This window comes from Elaeis guineensis, chromosome 3, assembly GCF_000442705.2.
Source record: "Elaeis guineensis isolate ETL-2024a chromosome 3, EG11, whole genome shotgun sequence".
NCBI classification, from domain to species: domain Eukaryota; kingdom Viridiplantae; phylum Streptophyta; class Magnoliopsida; order Arecales; family Arecaceae; genus Elaeis; species Elaeis guineensis.
Window position 1 is genome coordinate 106,007,674 of NC_025995.2, and position 15,555 is coordinate 106,023,228.

Consider the following 15,555-nt stretch of genomic DNA (forward strand, 5'->3'; position numbering starts at 1 on the left):
AATCAGGATGCCGAGCAAACAGTGTTGCCGCTGGAAATTGGCTCGACCAGGATGCTGAGCTAGCTGATCTGCTGGAGGGCTCTGACAATCAACTAAACTAATCAAGAAGGTCGGTCGGAGATCACGATCGATGTATATTTGAAGTGGTGATGTGGTAGCATCTGCGCTCAGATGACAATGACTCCCATGCCGATCACTCTCGACATAGAAGAAATCATGCTCGGATCTTTGAGCCAATGCTAGATCTAACCTAAAGCAATATAAACAAAAAGCTATCTTGCCAAAGAGTGTTCGATGAGGAACCTCCAATATCTAAGTCAGATGAACTCTCAGAGAATAATGAAAGTGTTATAGATAGTGACAGAATGATGACGCAGGGGTACTGTAAAGGCTTGAGAGCACTTACTTGGAGAGTCTTTTGAAAGGGATTTGTATAGACAAGGATCGGCATCTATTGCCAAGGAACTCTAGCATGCGGATCAACCATTTTGGCAGCTGATCGCACATCCTGAAGGTTTTGCACAGATATTTCGCCTGCGCTTCTTGTCCCAAAGTTACAGGAATTGTCCGTGATTGTGACCAAGATGTCATCAGTTGGGCGAAGAATTTGAATTCTCCATATGCCCCAGCGTCGGCCATATGCAGATTTTGATTGATTTGTCAGAGACTTTACGATGAACTCTAATTAACCGGTCATCACGTCAGGTGTGGTCGGTTTTCATACCTATAAATTCTGAGAAAGCTCAGATTTATCCCAGCTGTGCATGGAGGCATTGGATTCACTCTCCAACCCAGGTCATTGTTAAATTCTTTATGCCGGTCGCTAGTTACATTAATGCTTACAATATTTCCTACAGTACAGCTAATGATTTATAATTCATAAAAAAAATGATTTATAAAGATTTTTGATATACTTGCGTTGGTATCAATAATGCGAGTTTTCGCTCCTCTTTATTCCCCTGCCCTTGAGTTTCCGACTTAGTTGATATAATTAGATCTTTTTTACCCACGCTGGTATCAGCCACCCACCAAGTTAGACCAAAATCCCTGTATTTATATGTCTTGGTCACACCTTAGCAAATCTGAACTACTTTTTTTTCTTTTCCCTTTTTTTTTGAAGGAGGAGCTGGACTCCACTACTTGATTTCATTAAGGAGATGAAATCAAAGTGAAGTGGAGGATACGTAGTGAAGACGGGGGGAATAAAAGAATGAATAAGGATGGAAGAAACAACAACAACGAACTAGGAATTGGAAGCTACAAGCCCAGTGGTAGTTGGGTGTGGACGTCGCCGACCACGTACGAAGTTAGACCTTATCCAAGAGCTTGGAATAGGTGACAGTGTTTCTCGAAAGGCAAAGGCTTATGGGACGAGGAGTCTAGGATGACCGCTCAGAGAATGTTGTTTGCATAACAAGAAATCAACCCAAAATATACTTGCTTACTCTAGACATGGCTAATGCCGGTGGTTATTCTTTCCGATATATTTATTGCTCTCCTTATAGTTTGTTCAGTCAGCAAAATAAGAAAGGTATGTTAACCAAATTTGTTGATTCCTTGGCACATTTTGTGGCACGCATCTTCTGCTCTCATTCTGACTACCTCTTGGGATCCATTATGCTTTGGATTATTACTATTACCCAACACCTGGCTACTTTTGTCTTCTACCGAAACTTCTTGATTATGTATGGTTGTCTGCTTTTTATTGGAGATATGCTACATATATGGTATTGGCACCTGTGCATCTATGGCTGTGGATGGTATTACGTGCTACCTACTCCAAACATCAACACTTCATCCATTATTCATTGTACTTCTACATACTATTTTATTGCCCATCAAGCCCACAGTGTCCTGGCACATTGGTTAGCTGTTCATCTTGTTGCCTAATTGATAGGTATAATTGTCTTCTTGTTTGTCTGCTGCGGCTGATGATGATTTATTATTCTGAAGCTGAAGGATACAAGTTCCAGGCTGTGCTATCTGCGGGGCAATGCAGAGATGTTTCTTGTTACAGGCAGTATATACAACATCTAATTATACTGTGGAACTAACCTTATTGCAGATTCAAGGTCTTACCTCCTCATATGTGTGGGATAACTATAGTCTTATCTTATCATGTTAGTTATATTTCCGAACAACAGCAATAACTGTGACAGCCTATTTGGAATGCTTGTGCTGTGGAATTTTTTGCTACACTTGCGGAATTTCTTCATCTTTTGCCACAGTACATAAGGTTTTCTTACAACATTACTGACAGCTCTCTCACTCATATATTCTTTTTCTTCATGGATAGCATACTTTGGCTGACTCCTGGTTCTTCACTCCGGTGCCAACTATATATCTACTCAAAAATATGGTCTTGCTTTACTTATTGTTATGTAATTTTGTTTACCTTTATATTCTTACAGTCTTTGTTTTCGTACTCCATAACTGAGCCTGCACAAACGTGCTCTTGGGCTTCATTTTGGTTTACTGTTTGTACATTTTGCACTTCACTTGGGGGCTGTTTGATTGAGAGAGGTAGAGGTCTGGAATCGAAATTGGATGATTCTTGTTCCAACCATTTGTTTGGTTAGAAGGAGTTTCATTCCAATTCTGATTCCGAAATAGAATGGAAATGGCTCAATCTATATCTCTATGGATTCAATTTTTCATTCCAATTTCAATTTCGGTCACGAACTAAACGCTTGAAAAGATTTAGCCATTCCAATTCTGATTTCAAGCCATTCTGATTTTCATTTCTATTCTGATTTCAGTTACGAACCAAACACCTCCTTATTTCGGTGAATGAAGTTACAGTTTCTTACCAGAAAAAAAAAAATATATATATATATACACACACTTGGTTCCACGTGTTGGTGGAATAAGGCACGGAGTGTTGTGGGATCATGCGATGCCATGCATATTTCAGTCACGTCAAAGAGGTCTCTCTGTATCTTATCTCTCAAGGAACTCCCTTCACATGAAATCCTGTGCTTGCCTGAGTTTCCTAGTGATCAGAACCATCAAGGCTTCCTTTCGCATAAAAAGTTTTGCGTGCCCGGACTCTTTGCTAATAATTAACCACCACCAAAGAGGATTCTCTATCGCATTTACAAAGAGCCTCTCTTAACTTCACTTTATGTCATACGTGGTTATAACGAGAATATCACGAGAAATCTCCATTCCACTCCAATTCACCCATCACCCCGACAGACGTGGAAAGAATTTTAAGGAGACCGATAAGTAGAACACTCTCATAATGAAACAAAAATTCTTATCCAAATTCTTCTCCAACAGCTTTGGATGCTCTCCCGGTTTTCAACCCTACTCCAACCCTATATAATTAACGCCACCCCACCCCCACCCCTCCATACCTTGTATTCCTTTCCTCCTCGCCTCAAGCTCTCCTCAAGATGAGGTCTCGAGTGCTCTCTTTCTTCTTCTTCTTCTTGTTGTTTGCCCTTGGTTGTTCGGCCCACATACGGCGGCCCGCTCTGAAGCACGCCGGGTTTCTAAGCCGCGGGAGCTTCCCGGAGGGCTTCGTGTTCGGGACGGCAGCGTCGGCGTACCAGGTGGAGGGGATGGCGCTCAAGGCAGGGCGTGGCCCATGCATCTGGGACACCTTCGTCAGGATCCCAGGTAACATATAAATATAATCATCGCATACTCCTTCAAGCCTTTTTTTTTTTTTTTTTGATAGAAAGAGAAGCAGCGGAGAATTGCCACCCAACTTCAAGCCATTAAATATATATATTGCCTTCCTTCAGAGTTTTAGCTCGTTTTCTGAATTTCTTTGATGTTTATATATACTCGTTTGTTTGAAACAGGTAATATTGCAGGCAACGCCACCGCCGACGTGACGGTGGACGAGTACCATCGCTACAAGGTAAAGAATATTAGCTTTCCTGATTTGTTAGTTATAGAACGTTAGCTTTACTTGTTCCTTGTTTGGTGATAAGATGAAGACCGATTAGGTTAACCAAAGACCGGTTGCGATGCTTTCTCTTTTCTCATCTTTTTTTCCTTTTTCCTTTTTTTTTTTTTTTGATGATACTTTTCTTATCTTTTTTTTCCCATACAAAAATGTTTGTATATAATTAATTACATGACATTCTTTTAAATCTAATGAATATTTTTTATCTATGAATACATACGAGAGATATGCTAACAAACATTATGACTTGTGTGGATAATGTCTGTCTTAATTAATAGCTGGCTTATTCTTGTTTTGATTACAAGGATTGGTATATTATAAAATTTAATGGCTGATGGTTATATTCTGACGAATGAATATGTCAAGATTAACTGGGAATTGGATGGCCAGAAACCTAACAAATAATTAATTTTATGGGGCTATCTAAAATCGTCATTCTTCGCCTGGGAATCAACGATCCAGGCCAAGCCCAACCCAAAATCCGCCCAGGTTATATTGTCAGGTTGGGTCGGATCACGCCAGTTGGATCCAGCTAATTGTTTTACCTAAATAATAAGCCTAGCCACTCGTTAGGCTTACGGTTAGGGCCAGATGTGAGAGTCAAACCCTCCTCTTTCAGGCCGATGTAGCCAGCCAATTCATGGCTTCATCGATCACATGGTCAGCCTCATGAGCAGCATAAGCAACCTTCTGTTGATTGAGATTCTGGGAATTACGAAATTGAAGAGATATTCAAGATGTGGATCTACCATAAAACAATTTACTATAAACATCGTTCTCCATGTGACCTTGTTATAACGAATCACAATTTCATTGTGAGGAATAAAAGTCTGAGTCCTATAGACTTTTTAGTACATGATAATTATCCTGACAGAGCGATTGAGGCTTGTTTCATAATTCATACAAAGAATCAATTTTATTTGATTTCTTCGTCATTGTCTTTTATTCTTCTACTTGCTTTTTTCTTTTTTCTTTTTTTTCTTTTTTGTATTCAATTCCCAAGTAATATGTCAGACTCAAACAACTTGATTGTATGGTGCAGGAAGATGTGGACATCATGAAGAAGATGAATTTTGATGCTTATCGATTCTCAATCTCTTGGTCCCGAATTTTCCCAAGTTTGTGATACAATAATTTCTCATTATTTTCATATATAACTTCATTTTTTTCAAATAAAATAATGCTGTGATTTTCTAAATAATTTCATTTGATGTGAAATGGTTTTACTTTTGTAGATGGAACTGGAACAGTGAACTGGAGAGGTGTCCACTATTACAACAGACTGATCAATTACATGTTAAAGCAAGGTAAACTCCTGCTTTAATCTAGAAGCCAACACTGAATCAATTCGTTAATTCTCTTGGAAGCTGTCTTAAGCTAATAAATTCTTTGCATCTCAGGCATTACTCCGTATGCAAATCTCTACCACTATGATCTCCCACAAGCACTTCAAGATGAGTATCTCGGCTGGTTGAGCCCTAAGATAGTGTAAGTCTACAATGTTTCAGCCTCGGTTTTATTTGGTTCCACTTAACCATGCAACTTGTTCATTTTCATACTACAATCTTCTTGACCATTGATCGATTCTATTTAGACATAGTGAATCCGTTGACGGCTGAACACACACTCATGCATGCATAATTGCACATATATTTGAGGAGATAACCTGTACCGAGTTATTACATATGACAAAGTAGTACACTGTTAAACAGATAAAAGGCATGTCTCTGGCAAACCAATCCTGTAACTACTTCAAAAGTAACAACAAAGACAGAATATATCAGAATTTTCAAATCATAGCCTGGTGTTAGTTTGTGCACACAACCAGATACTATTAACAATGCTTCAAGATTTTGACCATACATGATATGAAAACTAATTATGTTGCTGGTCTTCGAATTCTAATAAATCTATTGAGAGTGGTTTATAATTCTGATTGATCATTATATCATGCAGGGAGGCATATGCAAACTTTGCTGATTTTTGTTTCAAGACATATGGGGATAGAGTGAAAAACTGGTTCACGTTCAATGAGCCCAGGGTGGTGGCAGCTCTTGGGTATGATGATGGCACTCATGCCCCTGGAAGGTGCACCAACTGTTCAGCCGGAGGGAACTCCTCTACAGAACCATACATTGTGGCCCATCATCTAATCTTATGTCATGCTGCTGCAGTGAAGAGATATCGTGAGAAGTATCAGGTGAATGGTCCAAGTATCGAATATGTTATCTGAGTGAAAACATTTTTCCTATGCACGTAGAATCATAAATCATGTATGCCAATTGATGTAAGCAAAATCGTTAAAATATGAATATAAAATCAAGTATCTTTCAAACGCTACCCAACCATGCCTGGATCTCTTAGTCGAGGGTTATGTTTGTTAGTTGTAATTTACTTGTTTGGAATGAATTAGAATTGGTAGGACTACGATTGAGACTTTGGAGAATCCACCTTTCTTATTTCATATATAATTCTCCACCTTTCTTATTTCATAATATAATTATACCGAAGGTTTGTTTTAACAAGAAAAAGATTTGTGTGGGGCACATTGCTTGAATTTGTCAACAGATACGGAAACATCTTAGGATCTGGAGAAAAATGAAAATTTATAATTCAAATGAAATTCAATTCGATCAAAAAGTCGTTGTATAATTATGCTTTCAGAAAATTCAAATTAGATTTTTATTGGATAAACTAATGAAAAATATCCAATTGAGTTTAAACTTAAAAATAGCTATTCATTTAAGTTTCAAGTGAAAAATCCTTCCTAATAGAAACATAACTTAAAAGCAACTACCCAAATAGAATGAAATGATTCAATTATCTTGGCAATTATAAAGTAACACTACACTATTATAAAACAGTACGGTACTATAATAAAACAGTATTGCACTATCATAAAATAATACTACACTATTATAAAGTTATACTATACTATTATAAAGTAATACTGTATTGTTATAAAGTAATACTACACTATGATAATATAATATTATCTTATTGTAAAGAAATACTGCACTAATATAATACAATAAAGCAACACTACATTATTATAAAAGAATACTATATTAATATAATATAATACTGTCTTAATTATTATAAAAAAATACTACACTAATATAATATAATAAAGCAATACTGTATTATTATAAAGGAATACTACATTAATATAATGTAATACTGTCTTATTGTAAAAGAATACTGCATTATGATAATATAATATTGCAATATTTTAAAGGGTGTAAGGGTATAAGAATATAAGGATAATTTTAGTCAAAAAAGAGTAGTTGTTTTTAATTTATATTTAAAATGAATAGCTACTTTTGCATAAAACTCATCTGGAGAATTGCTTTTCAGTTGAAAGTAGAACTGAAGATTTATCTCTAATTCTCTAATTTTTAGGATTTTTGAGCAAATTTGTCATATTAGATTGAAATCTATAGCTAACCAATTCTTTTACGCTGATTGATAACTTACTAGTGACTTGGCAAGTTAGCTATAATTGGTTGGTTACTGATACATTTTCCCTTATATTAATATTTACAGGTCCATCAGCAAGGCAGGATAGGAATACTCTTGGACTTTGTTTGGTATGAACCTCTTACCAACTCGATCAGCGACCAGGAAGCAGCTCATAGATCTAGGGACTTCCATATTGGATGGTAACACAAAGCTGCCAAGTTTAAACAGTGGGAAGAAAAAGAAAATGATATTAGACTTGTGGGCTAGCAAATTTTAATAAATCTGATCATGCTTGCTTGCAGGTTCCTGCACCCTATAACATATGGCGAGTATCCGAAAACGATGCAAGAGATTGTCAAAGAGAGACTTCCTAAGTTCACCCGTGAAGAAGTTGAGATGGTAAAAGGATCGATAGACTACGTTGGGGTTAACCAATATACGTCTTACTACATTAAGGACCACCCAACGACCTCGCAGACTCCAGTTAGCTACTCGGCAGACTGGCATGTCACATTTGCTTGTGAGATCCTTCAACTCTTCATACATAATAAAAACTACAAGGTCAAATTTTGTCTATTTCTAAACAACAATTTTTCATTTTAATGCTCTCTGATGAATGCAGACGATCGTGACGGTGTGCCAATTGGACCACGAGTAAGTGTTTATTTAATTAATTTGAGGATTAAAATAATCAATTAGTCATTTAGAAAAAGTGTTTTCACCTTATCACGTTTATGGTATATTAAGTAAATAACATTAATAAAAATAATTTTATATAAGCTACCTTAATTAATATAAATTTACGATTAAAATATGTTTCGATTGGATGTATATATTACTTATATTCTAGTTGTCTTGAAATATAATTTCATTTTCACTTGCGAGGTCCTACTTTTGGATTGAGGATAGAAAGGATACGTTTCATATCCCTAGCTGTTCAACATAATTTCGCCATATCCTTTCTTATTTTTTATATTTAGAAAATATTTACCATTTTGATATGGATTTTTTTTTAAAAAAAAAAAGCTAACCTAGATATTAGTTTAATAGGCCAACCTTGTCGAGTGCTGTCTCATTTTTTTCCTGCATCTTAAAGCACCCTTCTCCCCATTTCCATTACTTGCTTTTGTTATTAATATTTAAAAAGAAGTAAAAGAAAAGAAATTAATTAGAGAGTGGGCTCTTCTCTCTCTAGTAGAAGTCAACCATGATGACAGCGTCATAAGATTTAATGGGAGAGATTGCCATAATTCCACGTCGACTAATTTTAAAAAAAAATTACTATAAGGGTTTGCTAACCTGAGTCAATCCTCCTGATGGTTTAAGCTTTTGGTATGTAAATCCATGATACATCTATCTTTGACTTGCATGAGCTATCTCACAGTCTCATAAATTTTCGCCACTTTTCCGGCAAGGATTTGATAAGTTCTCTTGTAGCTTTTGCAAATTATTGGGGCTAACATTAAGTCTTCCCCTGACCTGTCTCGGACCTCCAAACGAACCCTAGTTCCCCTTCCAACCATTGGCTTATATTCAAATTAACCTTGGTTTGATAAGACCATACAGTCTCAATTAGTTGTGTAACAGAACTCTAAGCTTTTAAACAGTGATAAATCTTTGCTTTGATATTATTGTCTAAAAAAGGTTCTCGACTGAGTGGTATAACTTGAATTGATATGGCCCAGTTATAAAGAATTAATTTTGGGCTTTTCTTTATGCAGGCGCACTCTGACTGGCTCTACATTGTCCCGTGGGGGATGTACAAGGCTGTGACTTATGTTAAGGAGACTTACGGCAATCCAACTATCATTCTATCTGAAAATGGTACGAGAGACATATGAGATCATCCTCTTCAATCCATAATTATAATTTCTAACACCGTCATTGATAATGATAACAGGAATGGACCAGCCCGGTAACGTAACTCTTCCTGGGGCCTTGTGGGATACTGTGAGGATCAATTATTACAGGAGCTATATAGCTAAACTCAAGGAGGCAATCGACGATGGGGCCAATGTGGTAGGCTACTTTGCTTGGTCTCTGCTTGATAATTTCGAGTGGAAGTTAGGATACACATCGAGGTTTGGCCTGGTCTATGTGGACTACAGCACCCTTGAGCGATACCCGAAGAATTCAGCATATTGGTTCAGGAACATGCTTAAGGGAAAGAATAACTGATCTTATTGTCAGCATTAAGACATGTAGGATAGTTAGTAACTTGGTATAGCATTAGTAAGCTGTTCAAAAACCTTATGCAATTTAGTCTTTCAGCAGAGCTCGAATGTATTTTTTTTATCCAATTTTAATTACAGCATGTTTTAGAGACTACTATTTGTTGTGGTTATATGTGGTTGGTGTTGCGCCCTCTTCTCTCTCTCACCAGTTTCACCGTAAGAATCTTAGGCTTCAAACAGTTGGGCTCCAAGCCAGGCCAGGGATTTTATCGGTTGGGTCATTGGGCCGCTCAGTCTGGCCCCTCTGCAGCTCCACTAGTGCCAGGGAGCTTTGAGGACAATCTCCAGGCAACCAGTTAAATATGCTTAAAGGAGCCTAATATAGTTTTTGAGAACTAAAATATAAAGGGGGAAGGTAGGACAGATTAAAGTGCAGGCGAGATTTGAGCCCAGAGATCACTGATCCAATCCCAGATGGTGAATAAACACTGATACGAGTCAGGCTACAACCAATCAAAATCTATTTTGAATCAACATCAATACAAAGAGAAATGTGGGAAGGTGATGTGCATCAAGAAAACAAAAATATTTGTTGTTTCATTGTGCTCGATAGGATTGTTAGCAATTCCAACTTTGATGTCATCAAAATAGAGAAAACTGGGTTAAAAATATGGACAATATCACCAAACTAAAACGTACCTCACTCTTAGGTTGGCAATGGATCTAGATTGGGCTCACCTTTTTCTTTTTTAAAGCTTTTTTCCTGGGGAAATAGAGACTCTTGCGTTTTGTCCTATGGTCATTAGCCGCAGGTAGGTGTAGCATGTGGTCTTTTTTCCTCAACTCTTGCTGTCACTCTCACAACCTAGTTTCATTTTTCTTTTTATTTTTTATTCTTTCCTTCTCTATCAATATGTCCTTCTCCTTTCTCTCAGCCAAAAAAAAAAAAAAGAGGCAACACAAGCTCCATGAGAATTTGTAAATGCACTGCAATTTCGAAAGTTAATCTTTTTTCGTATATTTTCTATGAGACATTCTCTTCATTTTTGCCTCTTTGATGAGTCTATCTGCATGCAAAAATAGAACCACATATGATGATGCTTGAAGAGATGCATGATCTCCACCATTCTGCTAGCAAGGCTAGAACAACTTTTCTTATCCATATGAGTGCGCGCCCCTGCAGCGGCAGCACATTTTGTAGCTGCTACTTATAGAAATACAAAATCTCTATGACTATTTTCTTGAACCATTAGTATGCAAATATGGCTTTCCTCGCAACATATCATTTTTCAGAAGGAACACACCCTAAATCCTAATTAAACTTGCATATTGCATTAGCATCGCTCATAGCCCCTATACATCCAAAATTATTATCGATCATGATTATTTAACCCAAATAATCCGCACTTAGGATAAGACTATTCTGCTATTTTTTATCTCTTGGAGGAAAAGTTTGCATGCCACTTTAATCCAGCTCTCTCTAAACACTAATCTATTTGTGATTAGACGGCAATCTTACTTCCACCAGAATCTTATTTAGTTATCAATCCCAACTTCACTTAAAAGTTGCTTGCAATGGGTGTCAATAATTACCGACACAATCGACCATTCCTCTACTGGTCTAAGTGAAAAAGGCAATCAAGCCTATCCATCCTTCCCAACTAAATATATAGTTTAATATTTTATGTCACCCATCTTCACTTAATAGTGCTACAAGTATATTATTTATATAATATTATTAAATAATAGACAAATATATCGTTTCAAATTTTGTGTATCAAACTTTGTGAATTAAAATATTCTTAGCACCTTTCTTAATAATCATCTGCAAAAAAATACGGCTAAGAAGTTATTTATATAATCATCTTTATTTATTTCAATCTTTATTTCTTAGTTGCATGTTTGCTGTAGAAATCCTACATTAATTAGATTTTATTAATTTCTAAAATAAAAATCTATGTTTGTCTCCAAACTACCTCTCCAAGTTATTACTATTTTTAAACTCCGTCATGTGAGGATCTGTGCATGCTTATGTATAATCCCAGATGGCATCTTCCAGCAAAATTTTTTTTTAGATAAGATCCAAAAATCATTACAAATAGCATCAGAGTGAATCCAATATATGGCCCATCATGAGCCTACTCAGGGATTGACCATATATGGTGCGATGGTTGTTACAGCACCAATCCCCAACTTCGAAGGGTAAGTGGTGCTTGGAAGCAGCATTGTATATATTATCCCGCAACATCCAGCAAGAAACTCAAACAACCTATCTTTTTGATTGGTCAGGTTCAATAATTCAGCCCTAATTAAAATCCAGCAGGAAGACTCCTAAGCAGCCTCAATCCATGACCAAGGGCAATAAAATTATCATCCACCTCATAACACGACGATAATTGATCCAACTTTTTTCTGCTTTATCAAATCTTCCATCATTACAGCGGCACTTCGACAATCTTTCATTATTTTTAGTAGCGGTGCTGGTGAGCAGAAAGCAGTGGGAGGACAGCAAACTTCATCTTGATCTTCCTGCCGAGCACTTGATGTTACTATAGGCGTTCAAGTGTAAAGTGGATCACTTTAGCTCCATAAGTGACTCATAGCATTGCCAAAATTATCGAACTTTTAGTAGGCTCCTGTGAATTATCAGTGCCTGGCCTGGAGGCTGCAATATTTTTCTATTCCTTTATTTTTCATCATGCTGGGTGCTTTCGGTAAGACTTTTAAGATAATGGATCAGAATAACTAAGCTTTTGACGCAACCATTTCCAAATATCCCCCAAAAAGAAGTTTCCATCACAGAATTTCGCCATATAAGAGGTTTGTTCTTCCTATGCAAATCCAGTGGCTTGTTAGTCCAAGAAAAAAAAAAATGACGACCGGAAATTAATCTTCTTTTAGGGCCTTCATTGTTCTTTTCCTTTCATTCTTAATGCCGGATTGCAAATATATATAAGCCGTAAGGTAATAATCATCTTAAAGAACAAGGCTAAATATTCAATTAGTAACACTTCTAATCATTGAAGCAGAACTAAAGAAACATTCACATGCCTATCCATGCAAGAAACAAATAAGCCACACTACGGCACTGAAAAAAAGCTTTTCACATCTAAGCAAAGAGCAAGGTAGACGCTGAAAATTCCTTGGACATAGAACTCATAAGTTCTCCCATCCACCATAGAACATACCATTCATCACTAAACCTCTCCATCACCTCCAGATGACCTTAAAAACAAGTCTATAAAAGACCAGGCCTACTAGTATCCCTCACATAATAGAACAGGCGTTTGGGTTGTCGTCGCTGAATAGTGATATAAACTGCTCTTCAGGTGCACCGGGGCTCGGCTCGGCTTGGACCACATTGCGGACGTACCCGGACGGGGCCCTCTTGTCGTAGGCCTGAGCTGCGTAAGGGTAGTAGACCAGATTGTAAGGGACATAAGGCCAGAACTCCACCCTCTTCCCGGTGCTCTTCACCTTGTTCAGGACCTTCTTTGGCTCCACGTGGCCAGTGACGGTCACCCTGCTCTGCTTTCGGTTCACATCAACCATTGTCACACCTGAGACGATGACCAGATTCAGAAAATGAACTCAAAGCATTTGGACCACGGAGCGTTTGCTCGGGTGGTATAATCTCGCTCTTTAGGCGAGAGGTGGAGGCCATCGATTCTATAAGGTGTCCTCCTCGTACCTCAAGCATTGGCTCGGTTTGCATGAGAGCCCAAGCTCCGGCCATGTAGAGGGGATGGGTTAGAGTAGGAGATGGTTAGAGCCCTTTTTTTCCCCTTAAAAAAAAAAAGGGGGAAAAAGCCCAAGCTCCGGCCATGTAGAGGGGATGGGTTAGAGTAGGAGATGGTTAGAGCCCTTTTTTTCCCCTAAAAAAAAAAAAAAAAAAAAAAAAAGGGGGAAAAAGGCATTTGACCTTGAGCGTCTCTCCCTTGAACGGGAAGGAGCAGTGTCAAATTGGACTTTTTTTTTTTTTTTGCTAAAAAATACAGGAATCGGAAGAGAGTGATCTGACGCATCTACCTCTCTTTGACGTGATAATAAAACATCAATCTCTATTAGAAAATATTTGATTTGAAATCGAGTTTGAATAAATAGACGATCTTTTCTCCACCATATGAACGGATCTAATGGATGAGTATGTCACCGCAATACTATTCGGAGGCCAACGGATCAATATCAAATTGGACTTTGAAATCAAAATTTAGACGTGATTCCTTATTAGGGCATGTGGGTCGACAGAAGTTCGGATCTGGCATGAATAGATTGTAACTTACGGAGTTGATCCGATTAAAAGTAGCCTTCGAGGAAAAAAAAATAAATAAAATAAAGAAAGGAGAAAGATAAATAATCTGATAATTAAATGGCTTGAAGATAAATTGAAATATTTTTGCAGCTGGTAATGCCCATAATTTTTTTTTTTTGATATATCAAGGAAAGGGAACTATTCATGGTTTGGATTTGATAGGCGGGCTTTCTTTTGAAGCTACGGGAGCCGTACTCTTCATTTCCTCTCCTCCTAGCTTTCTTCTGATTCCCAAGCATAAAGAACCGAAATCTTTTGTCCTTGAAAAGAAAAGTTTACTCTTACCAAAAAAAAAAGGAAAAGTTTACTTTTCTTTTCATATAATTTAATTAGACCTTCTTCAGCCAATACGGTTGGTTTTAGTTGACAACTCAAAAACAAAAAGCGGGAAGGCAGATAAATAACGACAGATAGGCCCAAAAAACTAAGGGAAAGAAATCATGAGTAAATTTTTTACTTTTCTCGGGTTCTGTGGAAAGAAAATAATAAAAGCTTGAGCAACATATATCTTTATTTACTCAAAAGGAAAGCTTTTTCTCAAAATGTTAACCGGGCGATCATTCTGCAGGATGCTAACCAAGCAATCGTCCTCCTCCTTCTTATTGCTGGAAAAGAAAAAAAGAAAAAAGAAAGAAAAATAACCTCCTCCTCCTTCTTGTTCACACTGTAATCTGTTAATAATGAACTGAATGAAATCCTTGTGATCTCTGAGTAATCTTTTCCTTTGAAGTCGCTAGATAAGAGGAGTTGGCGCCACTAAACGCATCTATTTATTTTTCATTGCTATCTGCATTCTTTTTTTTTTTTTAAATGTATAGAGCTTGACTTCGATGAAAATAAAGGAAAGGGGGGCTGAGGTGGGGGAAAGAGCTTTCTATACCTTTTAACGAGGTAACAGCATGCTTCACTCTCCTTTCACAGCCATCACAATCCATTTTCACCTTCAGTTCCACAGTCTGATCAATATCACAAGAAAATGAAAATTAATGTGTTTTTTTATAAAATGGAAGGACAAAAACAATAAAAGATTTACTTTGGGGAATAAAAGATGGACTAAATACAAATAGAAGGATGAAGATAAACAGAAAAGAAAATGAAGGACAAAGGTGTTGTATATTGATGTTCTCCACCTGCAGAGGCTTTCTTTTCTTCCTCAGTGATCTCCTCGTTTCAGTAACGCTGCAGAAGTTGGAGAGGTAGTCTAATGCACCCATTTCCTTCTCCGAGAGAGAGAGAGAGAGAGAGAGAGAGAGAGAGAGGGGATATGATGGAGGTGAGCAAACATAAAATATATAGAAATGATGAGAATAGCGGTTGGAGGGATGAGGCAAGATCGCTTTTTGTCCCTTTTTTTCACTTTTTTGAATGAAAGGTTGCTTTTCCATTTAGCCCGGTATTAAAACATCTAAAACACAAAGTACCAACAAGGTATGAGTCGACTACATACAAAATCATTTGGAGTATCAACCAAGGGCATCGAGAAGGGGGCACACGTACCGTTGGGATGCAGGTGGTACCTTGCTTTTCATCTAGGGCAACCAAATCATACTTTTCACAAGAGTTTTCTAATATAAACTTTTAAGAGTATCTAAGAGTTACAGACTTCCTTTTGTGATTTTAACCCTGCGTTTTTTTTTTTTTTTTGTCAAATATAGGTTTTTTCTATGCCGGCGGAAATGACTTACTTT

The 15,555-nt window shown here is 37.3% G+C and overlaps 2 protein-coding genes across 2 annotated transcripts; one reads left to right on the forward strand and one right to left on the reverse strand.

Annotated features, from left to right (window-relative positions):
• Positions 1-3,299: 3,299 nt before the first annotated feature.
• On the forward strand, positions 3,300-9,728 carry LOC105041182 (beta-glucosidase 1). Its single transcript, XM_010918039.3, has 11 exons — positions 3,300-3,624; positions 3,813-3,871; positions 4,962-5,037; positions 5,155-5,226; positions 5,320-5,407; positions 5,876-6,119; positions 7,466-7,581; positions 7,684-7,901; positions 8,004-8,035; positions 9,103-9,205; positions 9,282-9,728. The coding sequence occupies exons 1-11, from the start codon at positions 3,399-3,401 to the stop codon at positions 9,557-9,559; spliced, it is 1,512 nt and encodes a 503-aa protein (XP_010916341.1). The 5' UTR covers positions 3,300-3,398; the 3' UTR covers positions 9,560-9,728.
• A 2,953-nt stretch (positions 9,729-12,681) lies between these two features.
• On the reverse strand, positions 12,682-15,116 carry LOC105041181 (heavy metal-associated isoprenylated plant protein 21). Its single transcript, XM_010918038.3, has 3 exons — positions 14,998-15,116; positions 14,748-14,823; positions 12,682-13,115 (listed from the first exon to the last, which is right to left on the reverse strand). The coding sequence occupies exons 1-3, from the start codon at positions 15,079-15,081 to the stop codon at positions 12,823-12,825; spliced, it is 453 nt and encodes a 150-aa protein (XP_010916340.1). The 5' UTR covers positions 15,082-15,116; the 3' UTR covers positions 12,682-12,822.
• Positions 15,117-15,555: the final 439 nt, after the last annotated feature.